Below are 14,010 nucleotides of genomic sequence, written 5' to 3' on the forward strand. Positions count from 1 at the left end.
GTCCGCTCCGTCCGTCTCGGCCGCGGTGGGACGCACCCACCAACCGACATTGTATATTCCCAGTCTTCGGATGGGGAACAAGCTGAGAATGGCGCAGAACGTCTGGAAGTCGTCGAATGCGCAATCCCGAAACGTGATGTCGTTCGCGTTTCTGAAGCTTTTCAGGAAAGGGTTGGGCCGCAGGTGCGGCGGCCAGCACCGCTGTATGTGCAACGCTTCGAGGGACGCCAGCGGCGCATCAAGAGCGTCATAGCACGGGTTTTCTTCAATGAACGCGTAGATGACGACTTTCTTCACCAAATTGTGGGCTAGCTTGGGCGATAGCTGTACAGAGCGTCGAAATCTATTCCACGTCTTGGACGAGTCGATTTGAACAGTGTGGAAGAGGTGCATCTGGCTCGACGGACACCATGAACGACAAACCAGGGAACATGCGCGTAGCGTTTTGGTGTCATCGTGGAGGTGGTCCAGTACTCCGTCCCAGAGTTCAGCGGGGAGCATGATTGGCCACGTTGACCGCGAGGATGCAGTGAATGCAAAGTCCGGATTGAAGTTGCAAATTGAAATGGGAACGCCGTGAATTGAATGGATGCTGGCTTGGTCAGAGTGGTCGAGGTACATCATATAGAACACGTCATCAGCTCTGGACATCTTTTGCACGCGTTCGATTTCATCATAGACTGCATACAGCCTTACGGGGTATTATATCAAAGGTCAACGGGATAACGGCAAAACAGAGGACGCGCTACTCGTGTCAATAGAGCTATAGCAATAGTGAACAGTGAACTGGTGGTACATGGGGACGGAATGTGTACGAAAGAAAATCCAAATGAACGTAAGCATGCAACCATCCCAGATTGCTGCAGGGGAATCGGAGAGACGTGGAGGATAATAGGGAGACGTGAACGGGAGCTTGCGTAAAGTGGACACCAAAACGGGAGACGGAACATCAAAGTCTAGATTGTCGTTTTCGGCGGGAGGAATCCGACTACCGTCCGTAGTAATCGTCATCCCACGATTCTACAGCAGGCAACCACATGTCAGAAAGCTGTTGACGTGTAGGAGGAACAAGGACGTACCCTCTGTGATACTTCTCCAAGCGAGGTATATCACACCGACGGCGGCGGTCTCGAGAAGCGTCGCGACGAACGAACCGTCAACCTTATGGTTTGCGCCCTACAGAAGAAGCCTAAAGTTCAGCATCGATCGACCCCAGAGGCGTCGGGCACGCACTTTACAGATGACCTTGTTCAACAGGTAGTAGTCCAGTTGGCTGAGCACGAAGAGGATGAAGGCTAGGGAGAAGAACCACATCGGGCGGACTTCGTTGAGGACCCCGAGCACGATGTACAGCATCAGCGCGAAGTAGACGATGGCCGCACTGTGAGTGACGCCGAGGTCAGCGATGCACGAACAGTGGAAGTCAAGCAGGTAGGGCATGAAGGCGCAGGTGGCATAACCCCAGAGGAAACGGTAACGGGCGTGGAATATGACGCGTAAAGGACGGCCCGGCATGTACAAAACGTATTGCAATGCCATTCGCGGGGCGCATCCGCTTTATGGGGTCGCCCTCCGCAGGCAGAGTGAGCTGCCAAAGCTGCATGGGGCCCGATGTTGGTAACGAAAGACAGGCAGACGCCCATCAATGGACCAGATCTAGAGCAGCGCACAATCTCTCGGGAAAGTTGGAAGCCCGAATCGAGCCCGTCTAACAGGATGGCAATGGCGTGCGGACCATCACCCCATCGAAGGCCTGCAAGTCCCGGCCAAAGGCGAAGTGCGAAACCCGAAATGGACGTGGGCCATCTTCATCAGAGTCAGGCTATCAGCCAACAGCAGGACGCATAAACAATGGCTGTCTTGAGAACCCGCGTAAGGCTGGTCGGCCCTCGAGTCAAAAGCACAGCCCGTGTGCCGCGGCATAGCCTGGCGAACAGGGCGAGTAGCACAGACTCCGAGATGAATGAAGGTCGGCGAAAGTCGAAGAGAAAACGGGCCCATAATAGTCCACACATGGATGGAGGGGCAGACCGAGGGACGTCACATCCCACGCCTTTCCCGGGACGTGGTGAATATAGACCATCGAAGAAGATGCGGGTGCGAGGCACGTCGAATCGAAAGCGCGCTGCGCCGGATCGAAGGCGGACGCGACGAGAAGTCGCGAGCTCCACCGACGAGAAGCCAAACGCTGATAAAAAAAAACGGATAACCTCGCCCAAACCAGAAACAAAGTGCGTCCGAACCGCAGCTCCAACCATGCGGTCGCCGCATCAGGTACATATGCACGACGATGGCACCGAACGCCCGCCACTGAAAACAAAACGAGCCGAAACAAAGACCGTCCCTTGGATCCGGAATGGATATTGCCGGTGAAACCGAGCGTTGGCGGGACCGATGCGATGAATAACACTCATCGCTCCCAACATAGTCGCCGTCGGCATCCCAGGGGAGGGTGGACACTCTGGGCGTCGCCTTGGACGAGTTGCGTTGCGTCCCCGTTGCCCTCGCATCGAAAACACGGTCGAGAATGGCTAGTCTCGGTCCGTTGGCAGTGCCCGCGCCATCTTTAGAACCTTTCCAACATAAGAGAGCGAAGCGCCGATTGTCGGTACGGGTGGGCGCCTGTTACACACGGCCGCTTTTCCGATAGAACGCCCATCGTCATCGACGGCGAAGCGGAGCCCCAGCCCCCCCGCCGCCTCTTCGTATCTGAAACGCGATGAACGAGACGAGCGGCGCGTTCGGTGATGGCATTGCCGGAGGACCGTATCACGACTAGCGCGAGGGAGGCGATAGGCGCCCAGGGTCGCCTTTGGTCCATTCGGCGTGCTTCGCGAAGGCAAAACAAAGGAACAAATCGCCACGCCAGCGAAAGCTCCAACACCGGAAAAAAAAGAGCGCCGAGATGGACGGCAAAGGCGCGAGTATCGAAGAAGCGAGAAAAAGAGGTTTGCCACTCACACGGCGGGCCATATATTGGTAAGGACGAAGAGCGCGATGTTGTGTAAGGAAGCCGGATCCTGCCTGGACGGCGCTACCGGCGAATAAAGTGTTAGACGTAGAGTTCGCGATGACAAGTACGCGCAGCGCAAACGAAACTAAGAATTTGACTTACCGAAGGCTGATGTCCAGTTGAATGCGGTGTCCAGCGAGATATAGGTTGTTGCGACGAAGAACGCCAAAACGAAGAAGTGGAACGGCTAGACGGTGAGAGAGATCAGTAAGGAAGTCGCAGCGTGTCGGATGTGGGCGGGACGGCGGGCAGATCAAACGAGCAAAAGATGTTCGGTGCGGAGACGCAAGGAAGCCAACGGACCGTCATGCAGCGTACGCAGCACGAGTCTAAAGTATTCAAGATTCTCGGCGGGGAATTCGGAGTCTGAGCATTCACTCCTCCGCCGGCGACGCTCTCGGAAGGATCCTAACCTGGGAACGAACGGGAAGCCGGCACGAACGGATGAAACGAGAAAAGCCATGCTGGTTCGTGCCCCACTCCACGAGTCCCGCGGTCCCGGACCCCAGGAGCTCCACGGAGTTCCGTCGTTCATCACCCTCCAAGAACCACTTAGGCCTCCATCGTACACCGAACAGTAGCCCCCCAGCCCGCCTTCCAACCCGCCCCACTGCCCCCTCCTTCTTCGCATCTCCACCGCCGACAAAAAGGGACGAGCGAAGAAAAGCATGACGAGTAGAGACGACTCACGATCATCGAGCTGATCGTCCCGTCCTCGACCACCTGCGTCGCGACGATGCCGTTGGCCAGCAACGCCCAAAACGTGGCCGCGACGAGGCCGGCGTGGATGGCGGTGATGACCGTTAAACTGGTCGTGCCCTGGTTCCCAGCCGGTGAGCAACATGATCGATATCGGGACATTGGAGGCAAGGACTCGCCTGTTCGAGGAGGGAGCCGGTGCTGATGAGCTGGAAGGGGAGGGTGAGGAGGTAGAGCACGAAGAAATATCGGATCTCGACGCGGCCTGGGATTAGGATGATTTCGTCAGGTCGATTCACGAGGCGAAGAAGATGGGGAGCGGGACTCACCGACGGCGGCTCTTCGCCTATGCGCGCCCAATATCAGCGCGAGCACGAAGACGATGCTCACGGCGCACGCGACTATATTCGCCACGTTGCCTATGCTGCTGTCATGTCCTGCGCGAAGGGGAACGATGCGATATGAGGTTTTTTTTCGACGGAAAAAAGGGTGGATGTAGACGTATGCGTACCGAGGCGGGGTATGCCACATTCGGGGTTGATGCCGACGGGTGCGGCGGGGCGGTTGGACAAGGTGGAGTCGCCTGCGGGAAGGGCGAGGGGCGTCAGCGTGTTGTTTCATGGTAGATTTCGATGTGGAGAAATCGGGTGGTCTGGGGTTGGCCATGTTCGTCCAGAGCGCGTTCACGTTCACCGCAACCCCATCGAGGTTTCATCCGCCATGCGTCCACCCATGACCGGGTGCCGCCCCGGAGATAGAGTGGTGAACGTCGCTCGCCCGATCCTCCACCAAATTCCAACCGCCACTCCCGAATCGCCAGACCATCGATTCAAAAGCACTCACCAACGAGTGCAGTAGAGTTCTTGTGTTCCAACTGTCGATAGAACAGATTACACCACGGATAAGACGGTAGCTGGTGGCACAGCGGGGCAAAGTCGCCAAAGCGGGTCATGGCGACAAACAGCCTGTTTTTTTTTTCGTGATCAGCCTCTGATGTTTGGGGGTATATGCTGGTATGCGGGAGCCGGAGTGGGTATAGACGGAGGCTCAGTGAGAGCGACCGACGAGAGTGCGAAGGTCTATGGAACAAAAGAGCGTGGGGCAGGGGGGAGGAAGGAGAGAGAGGGAGAAGAACGCGAACCGACGGACCTCGCGAGGGAAGTGGGCGACAGGCGACGGAACAAGCAAGGGCTGTCACCGGGTTCAGATCCGTCGTGGCGGACGAGGCCCGGGGCTTTTCTGGTCGTTCGGTGGGGGCGTGATCGCGAGGGAGATCACCGGCTGGCCGACGGGCGTGCGACCGCGCTTCTTGGTCTCAGATGTTTCACGGCGTAACGTAGACGGTAACGGGCGTAACTGAGCGTGACTTGACGAGGAGGACGCGGATGTGGTGGTACAATGGCCAGACGAGGAGGAGCGTGCCCACGACGCCGGCGACGATATACGAACCCTGGCCTCGCCTCGAGGCGTGCGCGCGCCAACGCCCGTAGCCAATCAGAGACGCCGAGCACGACACGCAGAATGGCAGAATGTGGCTGTGTATGGGAGTCCGGCTCCGAGGAGATCACTTGTCAACAGCACCGCGAGGATAAGTAGTCAGTACGGTACTCTATCGAGCAAGACGAGGTCGAAGGTAGGCGAGGAAAGGGGAGAACGAGGTGGTTGCCAGTGACGTTGGGCGACAATGATCTCCGGACGGCAACATCGGCGCTTCTCTCTACGGCGGTGTCCGATTCAGTCCTTCTCAGCGCATTGTACTCTACCCATCCCAACCGCATTCAACCTATCATTCATGCCCTTCTCTGCCTCTTGTGCCAAATACGATCTCCCAAAGTCCCGTCCGCCAACAAGCCGTCCGACACTCGCTGGACCGGTACCTGGCAACTTCAAATCGCAGCCCCGCTGGCCTCTGATCAATATGCGGCCAGCCTGCCTCAAAACGCCCATACACCCAGCATGCGACCCCCTTCGAACTCCACCGCTGATATGATCGCAGCTCATCATCCTGAAGTCGGTCGCAGAGCCCTCCGCTAGCGGCTACGTTTATTGCCATAGTACAAGTTTGGCCATGGCATGGGATCAACATGCCCGACTGTTCCGCCTTATGTACAGCCGTGGCGATCCTCTTCTCATGGTGCCCCGGCGAGTCCTATTCACGTCCTGTGTCACACTTTGAGTGTAATCGCGACCAGCTAGGACATCGATGCGGGGGTTGACGACCTCTCTTTCCTCTGCAACCCGGGGATTCGAATCCGCGCCAGACTATGGATCGATGCAGCCAGCCCTGCGCAACACCTGCCCAAGGCCGCAGTGCACGGGTGCAATGTTCTACGTTCACTAGCCCGTGCATAGCCCAAGCGACGAGGACGTTCACGCCGTTCACCATTGGTGCCCACAACTCGTGCTCGATGGGCCTATTCATAGCGTCCGGCTTCTTCCCTCGGGGCAATGAGGTTACCCTACAACGCCTACGCAACAATACACCAAATCGGCCCAGGCCGAGCCCCCAATCTGACACCTCCGCAGTTTGTGGTGGTCGTCCCCGTCCGCGGATGCGGATGCAGATGGACCTGAGCCGGCTTTACCGGCGGCTTCGTGCTCCGCGTGGAACGTGTATCCTCGACCTGGACGTATAACCTCTCCATCCCATCAGTTCTCGTAAGAATATGTCGATGTCGTTACGTGCGTCAGCAATCGGATCAGTTGAGCGAGCATGCAAAGCATTCCAAAGCAAACAAACATGCGACCTAAAGCTACAAGTGCCGTAGTAATACACGGGTGCCCCAGGCGAAATAGGAAAACAAGGTCGTGAATTTTCCAAACTCGAAACGGTGTCATGATCCCGGCTTTCCGATGATGAAGACGTGGTCGTCCCAGTCGTCGTTCTGGGCCACCCACGACGGGTTCGTATACGGCGGCAGGTACGTGCTAAACTCGGCAAAGCTCGAGCCCGTCATGCCCGTGCTCCCCGTGAACTGCGACGCGCCCCGGAGCTTATCCAACACCCGCGGTTGACGTGCGTGGAACAACTTCAGATGCAAGTACACCCGCTGCGACATCGCCACCTGTGATCCACAAACGCACGCATCAGCGCCGGCCACGGATCTCCGGGAGGAGAAGGATAATCTCACAGTGATGACGGTGGAGAACGGCACGACGTTTGACTTGAGGGGGTTATACCGCGCCGGGAGCGCCTCCACTATTGCCACCATCAAGTTCACACCAACCGTGGCGGCGACGTACAGCAAGCTGTCGAGGTACACCCGGCGCCCGTAGGGTGAATCCTTCAGGTCCTGGTTCTTGAGCTTGGCGAGAGTAAGGAGGAAGACGACGAGGTCGAACACGACGGAGGAGAAGAAACTGATCGGCGCCCAGGAGACGAGGTCCTCAAACTGGCAGTTCGAGAACAGCGACGTCGGCGGGCCGGTGGAAACGCGATACTGGGCGGCGACGGCGATCTAGGTGGTGCGGTTCGGTAAGACGACGGTATATAGGCGGAGAAAGGGAGGCACCGACCCAACAGGTCGCCATCATGAGGTACAACACGCTCACGATGCCCGTCACGATCTTGTTCCCTGCCCAGATCGCGATGACCCGGTAGGCGAAGATGAATCCGGAAGACAGCGAGACAGCCACTACGCCCGCCTCTGAGACCGTCACCGCGGTCTGGCAGTGTTTCGTTTGTAGGAGTGTGTAGAACAAGGAGGGGACGGTCGCGACGAAGGGCGAGTACCGGAGCACGATGAACCTGCCAGAGGGATCGGACGTGAGCGGGTGTTACCAAACGATATGCTTGTATTCGCTTACGCGTATGTTACAGGCGCAGTCCACAACTTCCTACCACCCGTCCGGTATAACCGCCATTCTTGACGCACGAGAAGCAGACTGTATCATGTTTGTCAACAAAATGTAATACGGCATGACGATGCGGCAACTCACTAGTCCCAACATATAAGAGCGAAGGCGACGAGAGCGGTGATCGCAATGGAATCTACGCTCGCCTTCAGGGGTACATATCGCATTGCACATAGCATCAACGCTTACAAAGCTGCCTGTGTAGCTCCTCAAGCTGCGACAGCGTCATGCCAGGTGGTAGCGGAATAGCCACTACCACGCCTGCAGGGGCCGACATCCCAGTTATCCCTTCCGCACGGCGGTTCAAGCCCACAAGAAGAAGGCAGAAAACGGAAGAGAGACGTGAAGAGGCGCGGCACACTCGATGCACCTAATAACCGATAGCCCGATCCAAAAGCGGGCAAGGGAACAAACGAAACGGAAGGAGATGGCAGTGATCTGGCGCGCCTGGACGTGTGCGCTGATGTCGATGAACCCGGCTCCGGAGAGGAAGGATCTCTGCCACGGCGCAGGACCAGTGGGCCTGTGGGTGTGTTATAGCCCGATCGGTTGCCAGCGGCATATGTAACGCGAGTGCAACTGGGAACGAAGGTGCCTGGGGAGCGTATCAGCGCGCCTTCGGAGCTCTTCGGAGCCTGTCCATCTTTGATGCGAGAAGCTGGTCTAGCGCGAAGCTCTCACCGTCCAGTGGTATCCACCGCACGGATCGGTTCTGCTACCAATAAACGCCTGCAAATCAGCATACGCGGGTATAACACCCTGCTTCGGTCCAGCGAAACGATGCATACGCACAAGGTGAAAGATCATATATCTGCAGGTACGACAGATCCGGTCAACTGAGACAAGGACTAGACCTGTAAGGATGCTCCGGCAATTGTCGGACTGCATCATCTCAAGCCGGTCAAAGAAAGAGCCGTATGATCGGCTGGACGCGTATCATACTGTCGATCCCATCGCGAGGATGCTGCAGGGTAGCGCACTGCGAAAGCAGTTCACGATGAATGGATGGAAACGCAAGGACGTAGGAATTCTTGCATATTAGGTGTTGGCTCCGACAGTGGACGAAGCAGCGGCGTTGGGAATCGACAGCTACAGGACCACTACGTTACACTTGGGGCCGAGAGAGCGGCACTGGCAAGCCGAGAACAACGTGGTCACGTGAGAACCTCCCACGGTTAGAACTGAACCGTTCAGATTCTGCAGTGAAACTGCCCATAGCCTCCGTTTCTCAACGAGCTTTCCCCTGTAACTCTTCTGTTCGCAATGGCCCACACAAGGGCCCGATGCTCCATGTGAACGAGTACCAATGAATCCTGGAAAGTGTCTGTGCCCGAGGAATCCACATTGCCTTTCGCATGATCTTTGGAGGTGGCAATGCCAGATTAATATTCCTCCAGTTGCTACACACAAAGGATTGAAATTCGCTGTCCTGCGCTCTTCATAGCATGTGCATAGAACTGCCCCGACCCAGTATGCTTTTCTGATATGCATGTGGCTCCATGTATGCATTCGTAGGTAAAAGGCAGTCTCCTTCGGTACCGCCTGGTATGCTACGTCTCTCGCGCCGTTCTCCAGCGCCGCCCTCGTTTTCTGCTTCAGACTTCGCAATTCATCATTGTGATCCACCGACGTTCTGCACTCTTGTCTCATGTTTTATATTGTCTCCAGGTTGAGGAGCCAATCTTAACCGCTAGGTCGGGCTTCTGCGCACCGCAATGCTGCATCTGTTGTCAGACTGCTGTGAACCCGACGCCACGATGGCAGCTCACCTTTGCCTTGTGCGCGCACCCGGATCATACGCTATTTGTGAGTCTATGCCTCACAGCCGCTTCTCATCCGCCCTCTCAACCCAGAGGGGTTCATTGAGCACTACTTTGGCGCGGTATCGGCGTTCGTGATTCGAACATCACAGCAGGTGCACCGTTATCCTGTTTCAACTGGCAAAGAACATGTGGCTCGAAACAAGGGTCCGCGCACGACCATCAAGTCGCCGCACGATCTGATAGGGCCATGTATGACAATGTCTCCGTTTCCTTCAAGCTCGTATTTGCGTCTGTAAGCCACAGTGATCGCCATGCATTCGCTGCAAATTTCGATGGCGTATTCTCCAATGTCGCTCCGAACGGAACGTGTTGGTTAACTGTTCCGGATAACATCTCCATTGACCCCATAATAATGCTATGCTGGCACCTATGTCATAGTCATCGGTTTGTTTCACTCATATGTACTGCCATACCGTCTGCCAGGATGCATAAATATGCTTGTATATTTTGGATGCCCACGCGAGGTGCAAACCCTAGCTTCCGCCCCTCTTATTAGTATGCATGCTCAGTCCGACTTTTACGGAGTGTGCCGAACCGCGTCATGGCCAGTGATGCGCCTGACCACCAGACTCTCTGCAACGCCCATCACATCGCACTCCCTTCCTTGTACTAATTATCTGTTACCTCGGCTGGCGCAAGCCATGTCGTTTCTTACAAATTGGTTCCGGAAGGTATGGATGCCAAAGTCGGATCCAAACACGTATTCAACTCGCAGTGCTATGTTCATGTTTAGCGCGAACCGGAGGACTTCGAACAAGTCCTCTCCGCTCTTGCAACCGACATCCAGGCTCGTCAAACGAAGCTTGCAGATATACGAAGGCGCGAACGGAACTCGACCTTCCTCCTCACTCTCTGGCTATTTGGGTTCTGGGTGGCATATGTTGCCGTATGGTACGGCAGTCCGAATGTCTTGCCGTCCTTCCATACGCGGGTTGGGACGGGAATAGATCGAGCTGTCAAAGGAGCTCCTGTGGTGATAGGGCCCATAGTGTGCGTATGCACAAGCTTCATACTAGCGTAAAGACTGACCATGTATTGCAGTGTCCTGTTCTTGCGACGCATCGTCCAGCTGTTCTACCAACGTATTGGCAGCGCTGAAGGTCCATTCGACCACCATAGTACCTCGCCCCGTCCTTACGAACTTTTCTACTAGAGAAGCAACTCCAAACGCTACACAAACAACAACGCGAAAAGATCGAGGAGTTCAAGAAAAAGACCAACTACTACAAGACCCGGGACCTCATCTCCCGCTTCGACGAGCCCTCCTCCGCCCAAGCCTCTCCCGTCCGGCCTCCCGCGTCCACCAACGGCACTCCACCACGAGTTCCGATGACACCACACCGTGGTCCGGCACTGCCTCCCTTACAAACACCGGGAAAGCCGGGATCCGCTCAGTTGATGAACTCCATGCTTGCTGGTGCGTGCGATGCAAGGTTTGACACGTCGTGGAAAGCAGTAAGGTTGACGTTATACTGCAGCTACACCTGCCCGTCCTTTAGCGCCGCCGAAGAGGCAATGGTATGACAAACTCGCAGATGCTCTGCTTGGAGAAGACGAATCAACGTCAGGTACCGCAGCCTCAAGGTCTGTCCTGTCTTGCTGCCCGGTATTGCCTTAAGCGTATAATCTGATCATGAACTGCCATAAAAAGGTATGCGTTGATCTGCCAGAAATGCTTTGCGCACAATGGCCTGGTGAAAGAGAGCGTATGGGAAGATACGCGTAAGTTTTGATATTTCTTATCCTTAGCGCTCGCCAGGACTAAACGCGTTGCGCGACAGAATACGTGTGCCCCAAGTGCGGTCACTTCAACCCTTCCCAGCGCTCCCTCAAGGCTGGCAATGCTATCACACCGCCTCGGGCACCAGCACTCTCTTTGCCTTCCTCCATACCTCCCGACTCAGCTCTCTCTCCATCACGCCCGAATGCGCCCCCAAATACCGCGTTGCCGTCGTCCTCGGAGCACGAAACCCATTTCGCGCCGCCCATCAATGCGCCGACAACTGCCAAGCTGGCGGTGTCGAAGAATGACGGGTCGCAGGAGAGCAGCATGGTGATGGACGTTGACTCGTAGCATCCTGATAACGTTATTGGCGGTGCCTGTATTACTCGTGTGTGGCCGATTTGATCACGTTTCGCGCACGTCAATGGAGCAAAGCAGTCGTCAGAATCGTGGCCGTGTAGATGTTACTATACAATGCAAGACGTATCCTATCGTATACTCTACTCGTTCTCCCAGGGAGTATAGCAGTTAGAACCCCGTTCACAGCGGCTTGTACCCCTCGTTCCACCGTCTTCCTCTGTCATCGTCGCCCTGAATGCCCAAGCCCTTGCCACTATCCAGGTGCAGCCGCCGCCGAGTCTCTTCCTCGTCCGAGGAATCGTCCTCATCCACCGCCACCTCCTCGCCCTCACCATTTCCCTCGAACAGCCGCTCCTCGCCGCGATCACCCCTCGCCATACTAAAGTCATCTCGCCTGTGGTGATGCGGTACGTACCCACGCCTGCTCAGCCCAGCCTCGGCCTTGTACATCGCCGCCTCGAACTTGGGCTGCGCTTTCGCGCCGAGGTTGACGAACGCGCGTTGGATACTCGACACGGGTGAGTCCTCCGAGAGGCGCTCGCCGGAGAGCGACCGGCGGGGCCTTGATGTGAGTGAGAGGTGTCGCGAGAGCGACCCGAAGGTTGCCGTACTCGGGTACGCGGGCGCGGTCCTGAAAGGAGAACCTAGCGGATCGCCACCGGATGACGATGACGACGCGGTGACCTGCACGGACTCCGGGCGCTTGCGGCGGGGAGGCGGGACAGGTGGCGGGCCTGACGGGTGGTGCAGGGACTTGCTGCGCCCAACGCGCGGAGGGGTTGTGGTTCCGCCACCGCTAACGTCACTGGACGCCATGGAGCTCTTGCGGCCCGGGTGCTGAGGAGGCCGCGAAGGGGAGCGGGTAGGAGATGGTGACGAGCGATTGCCTTCGTCACGGCCGGCGCCGCCATCCAAGAAGGGAGAACTGTCGAAGTGCGCGTTGGCGAGGCTTTCCATCGAGCGGGCGGAGGCAGCGGAGGCAGGCGGAGGACTAGAGTACTTCCGCTTTGGCAAGGGAGGGAGGCTCTGCCGCTGCGCTCTGCCTTCTAGCACGGTAGGCAGAACGGGTCCTTTTGTGGGGCTGGCACTGCGGTTGCGGACGATGGAGCTGGTTGCGCCTACGCCAGATGAAGACGTGGCGGAGGAGCCCGTGAGCTGTCTGTCCAGTTGCGAGGTACTCCCAGACGCGGAAGTGCTGCGCTTCAATACGTGGAGCACGCGCTGGTTCTCGAGCTGTTCTTCCGCCTTTCGGATGCTCTGCGCGACCTTTGAGGCATGTAGCGAGTTTTTTATCAATGGGCTCGGCGTTGAGCGGTATCCGGTGGTAGCCGGCGATATATCGCGTGGCGAATGCGCGCTCAGGATAGGCTTAGTATGCTCCACGAGCATCGACGCCCCGGCACCAGCAGAAGCTAGTGGTGTGGCAGGGGATGACGGTATCGGTGTCAACATGGACTGGTGACGGGGTGGAGGCTGTATAGGCACTGGTGGCGGCGGTGGCTTACGGGGCGGCAGCGGCGGGGAAATGCCATTGGCGGCATGCCCGGCGGGAAGCAAGGTGGGTTTCGTCGAAGCGCTTGGTGCCGGTGGTTTCGGAGGCTTATTACGGAACGGATTGTTAGAGTGCATGCTTGAACTACCCGCGAGTCCGATGGTTGCAGGGACGGAAGGAATAGACGCAGATACAGCTCTTCGATGAGTCGAGTCCGTCCTTTGGTGGACGGCCGGCTTCGGTCGCGGGGGGAGATCAGGAGTAGGTCGTTCAAACGGATTGTGTGTCGTGTGTGTTGTAGATGGTGAGGTGTCCGGCGTAGGCAGATCGTTCGTGGGTATCAGTCGTGACGGACGTGAGGGAGGCAGCGTGGTTGATCGTCGAGGCGGGGGTGGCTTGAAGGGTGACGAGACTCGCGAGGACGGTTCTGGATGAGCTGTGAGATCGAAGTGAGCGCCCGCGGTATACATGAATATGCCATAGAGTGAAACAGAACGCGTTGAAACTTACCTTGGCGGAAAACAAGTGACCTGTCCAGAGCTTCGCCATGGCGTACGTGAGTAAGCAGCCTGAGCACCGCGAAGAACTGTCCGCCGTTGAGGATATCGGTCGGCCCGAGGTTGGGGCAAAATAGTCTCAGTATCTGAAAGGCATTGTGAGTATATAAACGAGCGATCCTAGGATAAACACGCTGTCTCACCGAGTCGACATCCTGAGTAGCGACATCAGGGTATCTGCCCCTTAGCCAGGCGCGCACTTCGCGTACGCCGACAGTCGTTCGGTCGAGGTGTTGGTCATCATCGCACTGAGTGCGGTGTTCGTCGTCGTCGGCATCGACGAGGTCGCGGAAACAGGCGGTGTACAGATCATATTCAGCGTCATTCAGGGCAGACGTGTGCAGCAGCAGCGGCCGGGACGACATCGAGTCGCAGAGAACAGCAGCGCCGAGCACTTCGGAGGGATGCATCCGGAGTAATAACGCGCCCCGAAGGCAATGCACGGGCGCTTATCACGTGGCACCGACAACGTCAGCGGACGGTCCCGG

The 14,010-nt window shown here is 57.0% G+C and overlaps 4 protein-coding genes across 4 annotated transcripts; 1 reads left to right on the forward strand and 3 right to left on the reverse strand.

The window, feature by feature from the left end:
- Positions 1-701: 701 nt before the first annotated feature.
- Positions 702-5,233, reverse strand: PUNSTDRAFT_52231 (uncharacterized protein). The gene is made up of 11 exons (XM_007383384.1): positions 4,862-5,233; positions 4,556-4,677; positions 4,224-4,295; positions 4,042-4,149; positions 3,892-3,977; positions 3,704-3,832; positions 3,116-3,200; positions 2,962-3,034; positions 1,234-1,381; positions 1,080-1,176; positions 702-1,020 (listed from the first exon to the last, which is right to left on the reverse strand). The coding sequence occupies exons 2-11, from the start codon at positions 4,662-4,664 to the stop codon at positions 989-991; spliced, it is 939 nt and encodes a 312-aa protein (XP_007383446.1). The 5' UTR covers positions 4,665-4,677; positions 4,862-5,233; the 3' UTR covers positions 702-988.
- A 1,181-nt stretch (positions 5,234-6,414) lies between these two features.
- PUNSTDRAFT_52234 (uncharacterized protein) lies at positions 6,415-8,241 on the reverse strand. The gene is made up of 5 exons (XM_007383385.1): positions 7,757-8,241; positions 7,652-7,703; positions 7,520-7,597; positions 7,229-7,460; positions 6,415-7,170 (listed from the first exon to the last, which is right to left on the reverse strand). Exons 1-5 carry the CDS (start codon positions 7,842-7,844, stop codon positions 6,547-6,549), a joined length of 1,074 nt encoding a protein of 357 aa, XP_007383447.1. The 5' UTR covers positions 7,845-8,241; the 3' UTR covers positions 6,415-6,546.
- A 1,738-nt stretch (positions 8,242-9,979) lies between these two features.
- On the forward strand, positions 9,980-11,530 carry PUNSTDRAFT_86781 (uncharacterized protein). Its single transcript, XM_007383386.1, has 7 exons — positions 9,980-10,061; positions 10,124-10,380; positions 10,432-10,490; positions 10,544-10,807; positions 10,869-10,974; positions 11,042-11,112; positions 11,172-11,530. The coding sequence occupies exons 1-7, from the start codon at positions 10,032-10,034 to the stop codon at positions 11,462-11,464; spliced, it is 1,080 nt and encodes a 359-aa protein (XP_007383448.1). The 5' UTR covers positions 9,980-10,031; the 3' UTR covers positions 11,465-11,530.
- Positions 11,531-11,547: 17 nt separating this feature from the next.
- On the reverse strand, positions 11,548-13,894 carry PUNSTDRAFT_120343 (uncharacterized protein). Its single transcript, XM_007383387.1, has 3 exons — positions 13,666-13,894; positions 13,476-13,608; positions 11,548-13,401 (listed from the first exon to the last, which is right to left on the reverse strand). The coding sequence occupies exons 1-3, from the start codon at positions 13,885-13,887 to the stop codon at positions 11,654-11,656; spliced, it is 2,103 nt and encodes a 700-aa protein (XP_007383449.1). The 5' UTR covers positions 13,888-13,894; the 3' UTR covers positions 11,548-11,653.
- Positions 13,895-14,010: the final 116 nt, after the last annotated feature.

This window comes from Punctularia strigosozonata (genome assembly GCF_000264995.1).
Source record: "Punctularia strigosozonata HHB-11173 SS5 unplaced genomic scaffold PUNSTscaffold_6, whole genome shotgun sequence".
Classification (NCBI taxonomy): domain Eukaryota; kingdom Fungi; phylum Basidiomycota; class Agaricomycetes; order Corticiales; family Punctulariaceae; genus Punctularia; species Punctularia strigosozonata.

Bases quoted from the DNA above. Each gene is read 5' to 3' on its own strand.
- PUNSTDRAFT_52231 (XM_007383384.1), bottom strand. From the start codon at position 4,664: ATGACCCGCTTTGGCGACTTTGCCCCGCTGTGCCACCAGCTACCGTCT. The intron at 4,150-4,223 runs GTACGCATACGT...CCCTTCGCGCAG, and splicing joins ATGTGGCATACCCCGCCTCG to GACATGACAGCAGCATAGGC. The intron at 1,382-2,961 runs GTGAGTGGCAAA...CGTCACTCACAG, and splicing joins ACCAATATATGGCCCGCCGT to TGCGGCCATCGTCTACTTCG.
- PUNSTDRAFT_52234 (XM_007383385.1), bottom strand. From the start codon at position 7,844: ATGTCGGCCCCTGCAGGCGTGGTAGTGGCTATTCCGCTACCACCTGGC. The intron at 7,461-7,519 runs GTAAGCGAATAC...TCCCTCTGGCAG, and splicing joins ACTGCGCCTGTAACATACGC to GTTCATCGTGCTCCGGTACT. The intron at 7,171-7,228 runs GTCGGTGCCTCC...CGCACCACCTAG, and splicing joins TCATGATGGCGACCTGTTGG to ATCGCCGTCGCCGCCCAGTA.
- PUNSTDRAFT_86781 (XM_007383386.1), top strand. From the start codon at position 10,032: ATGTCGTTTCTTACAAATTGGTTCCGGAAG. The intron at 10,975-11,041 runs GTCTGTCCTGTC...TGCCATAAAAAG, and splicing joins TCAGGTACCGCAGCCTCAAG to GTATGCGTTGATCTGCCAGA. The intron at 11,113-11,171 runs GTAAGTTTTGAT...GTTGCGCGACAG, and splicing joins GAGCGTATGGGAAGATACGC to AATACGTGTGCCCCAAGTGC.
- PUNSTDRAFT_120343 (XM_007383387.1), bottom strand. From the start codon at position 13,887: ATGTCGTCCCGGCCGCTGCTGCTGCACACGTCTGCCCTGAATGACGCT. The intron at 13,609-13,665 runs GTGAGACAGCGT...AATGCCTTTCAG, and splicing joins CTACTCAGGATGTCGACTCG to ATACTGAGACTATTTTGCCC. The intron at 13,402-13,475 runs GTAAGTTTCAAC...TCGATCTCACAG, and splicing joins GTCACTTGTTTTCCGCCAAG to CTCATCCAGAACCGTCCTCG.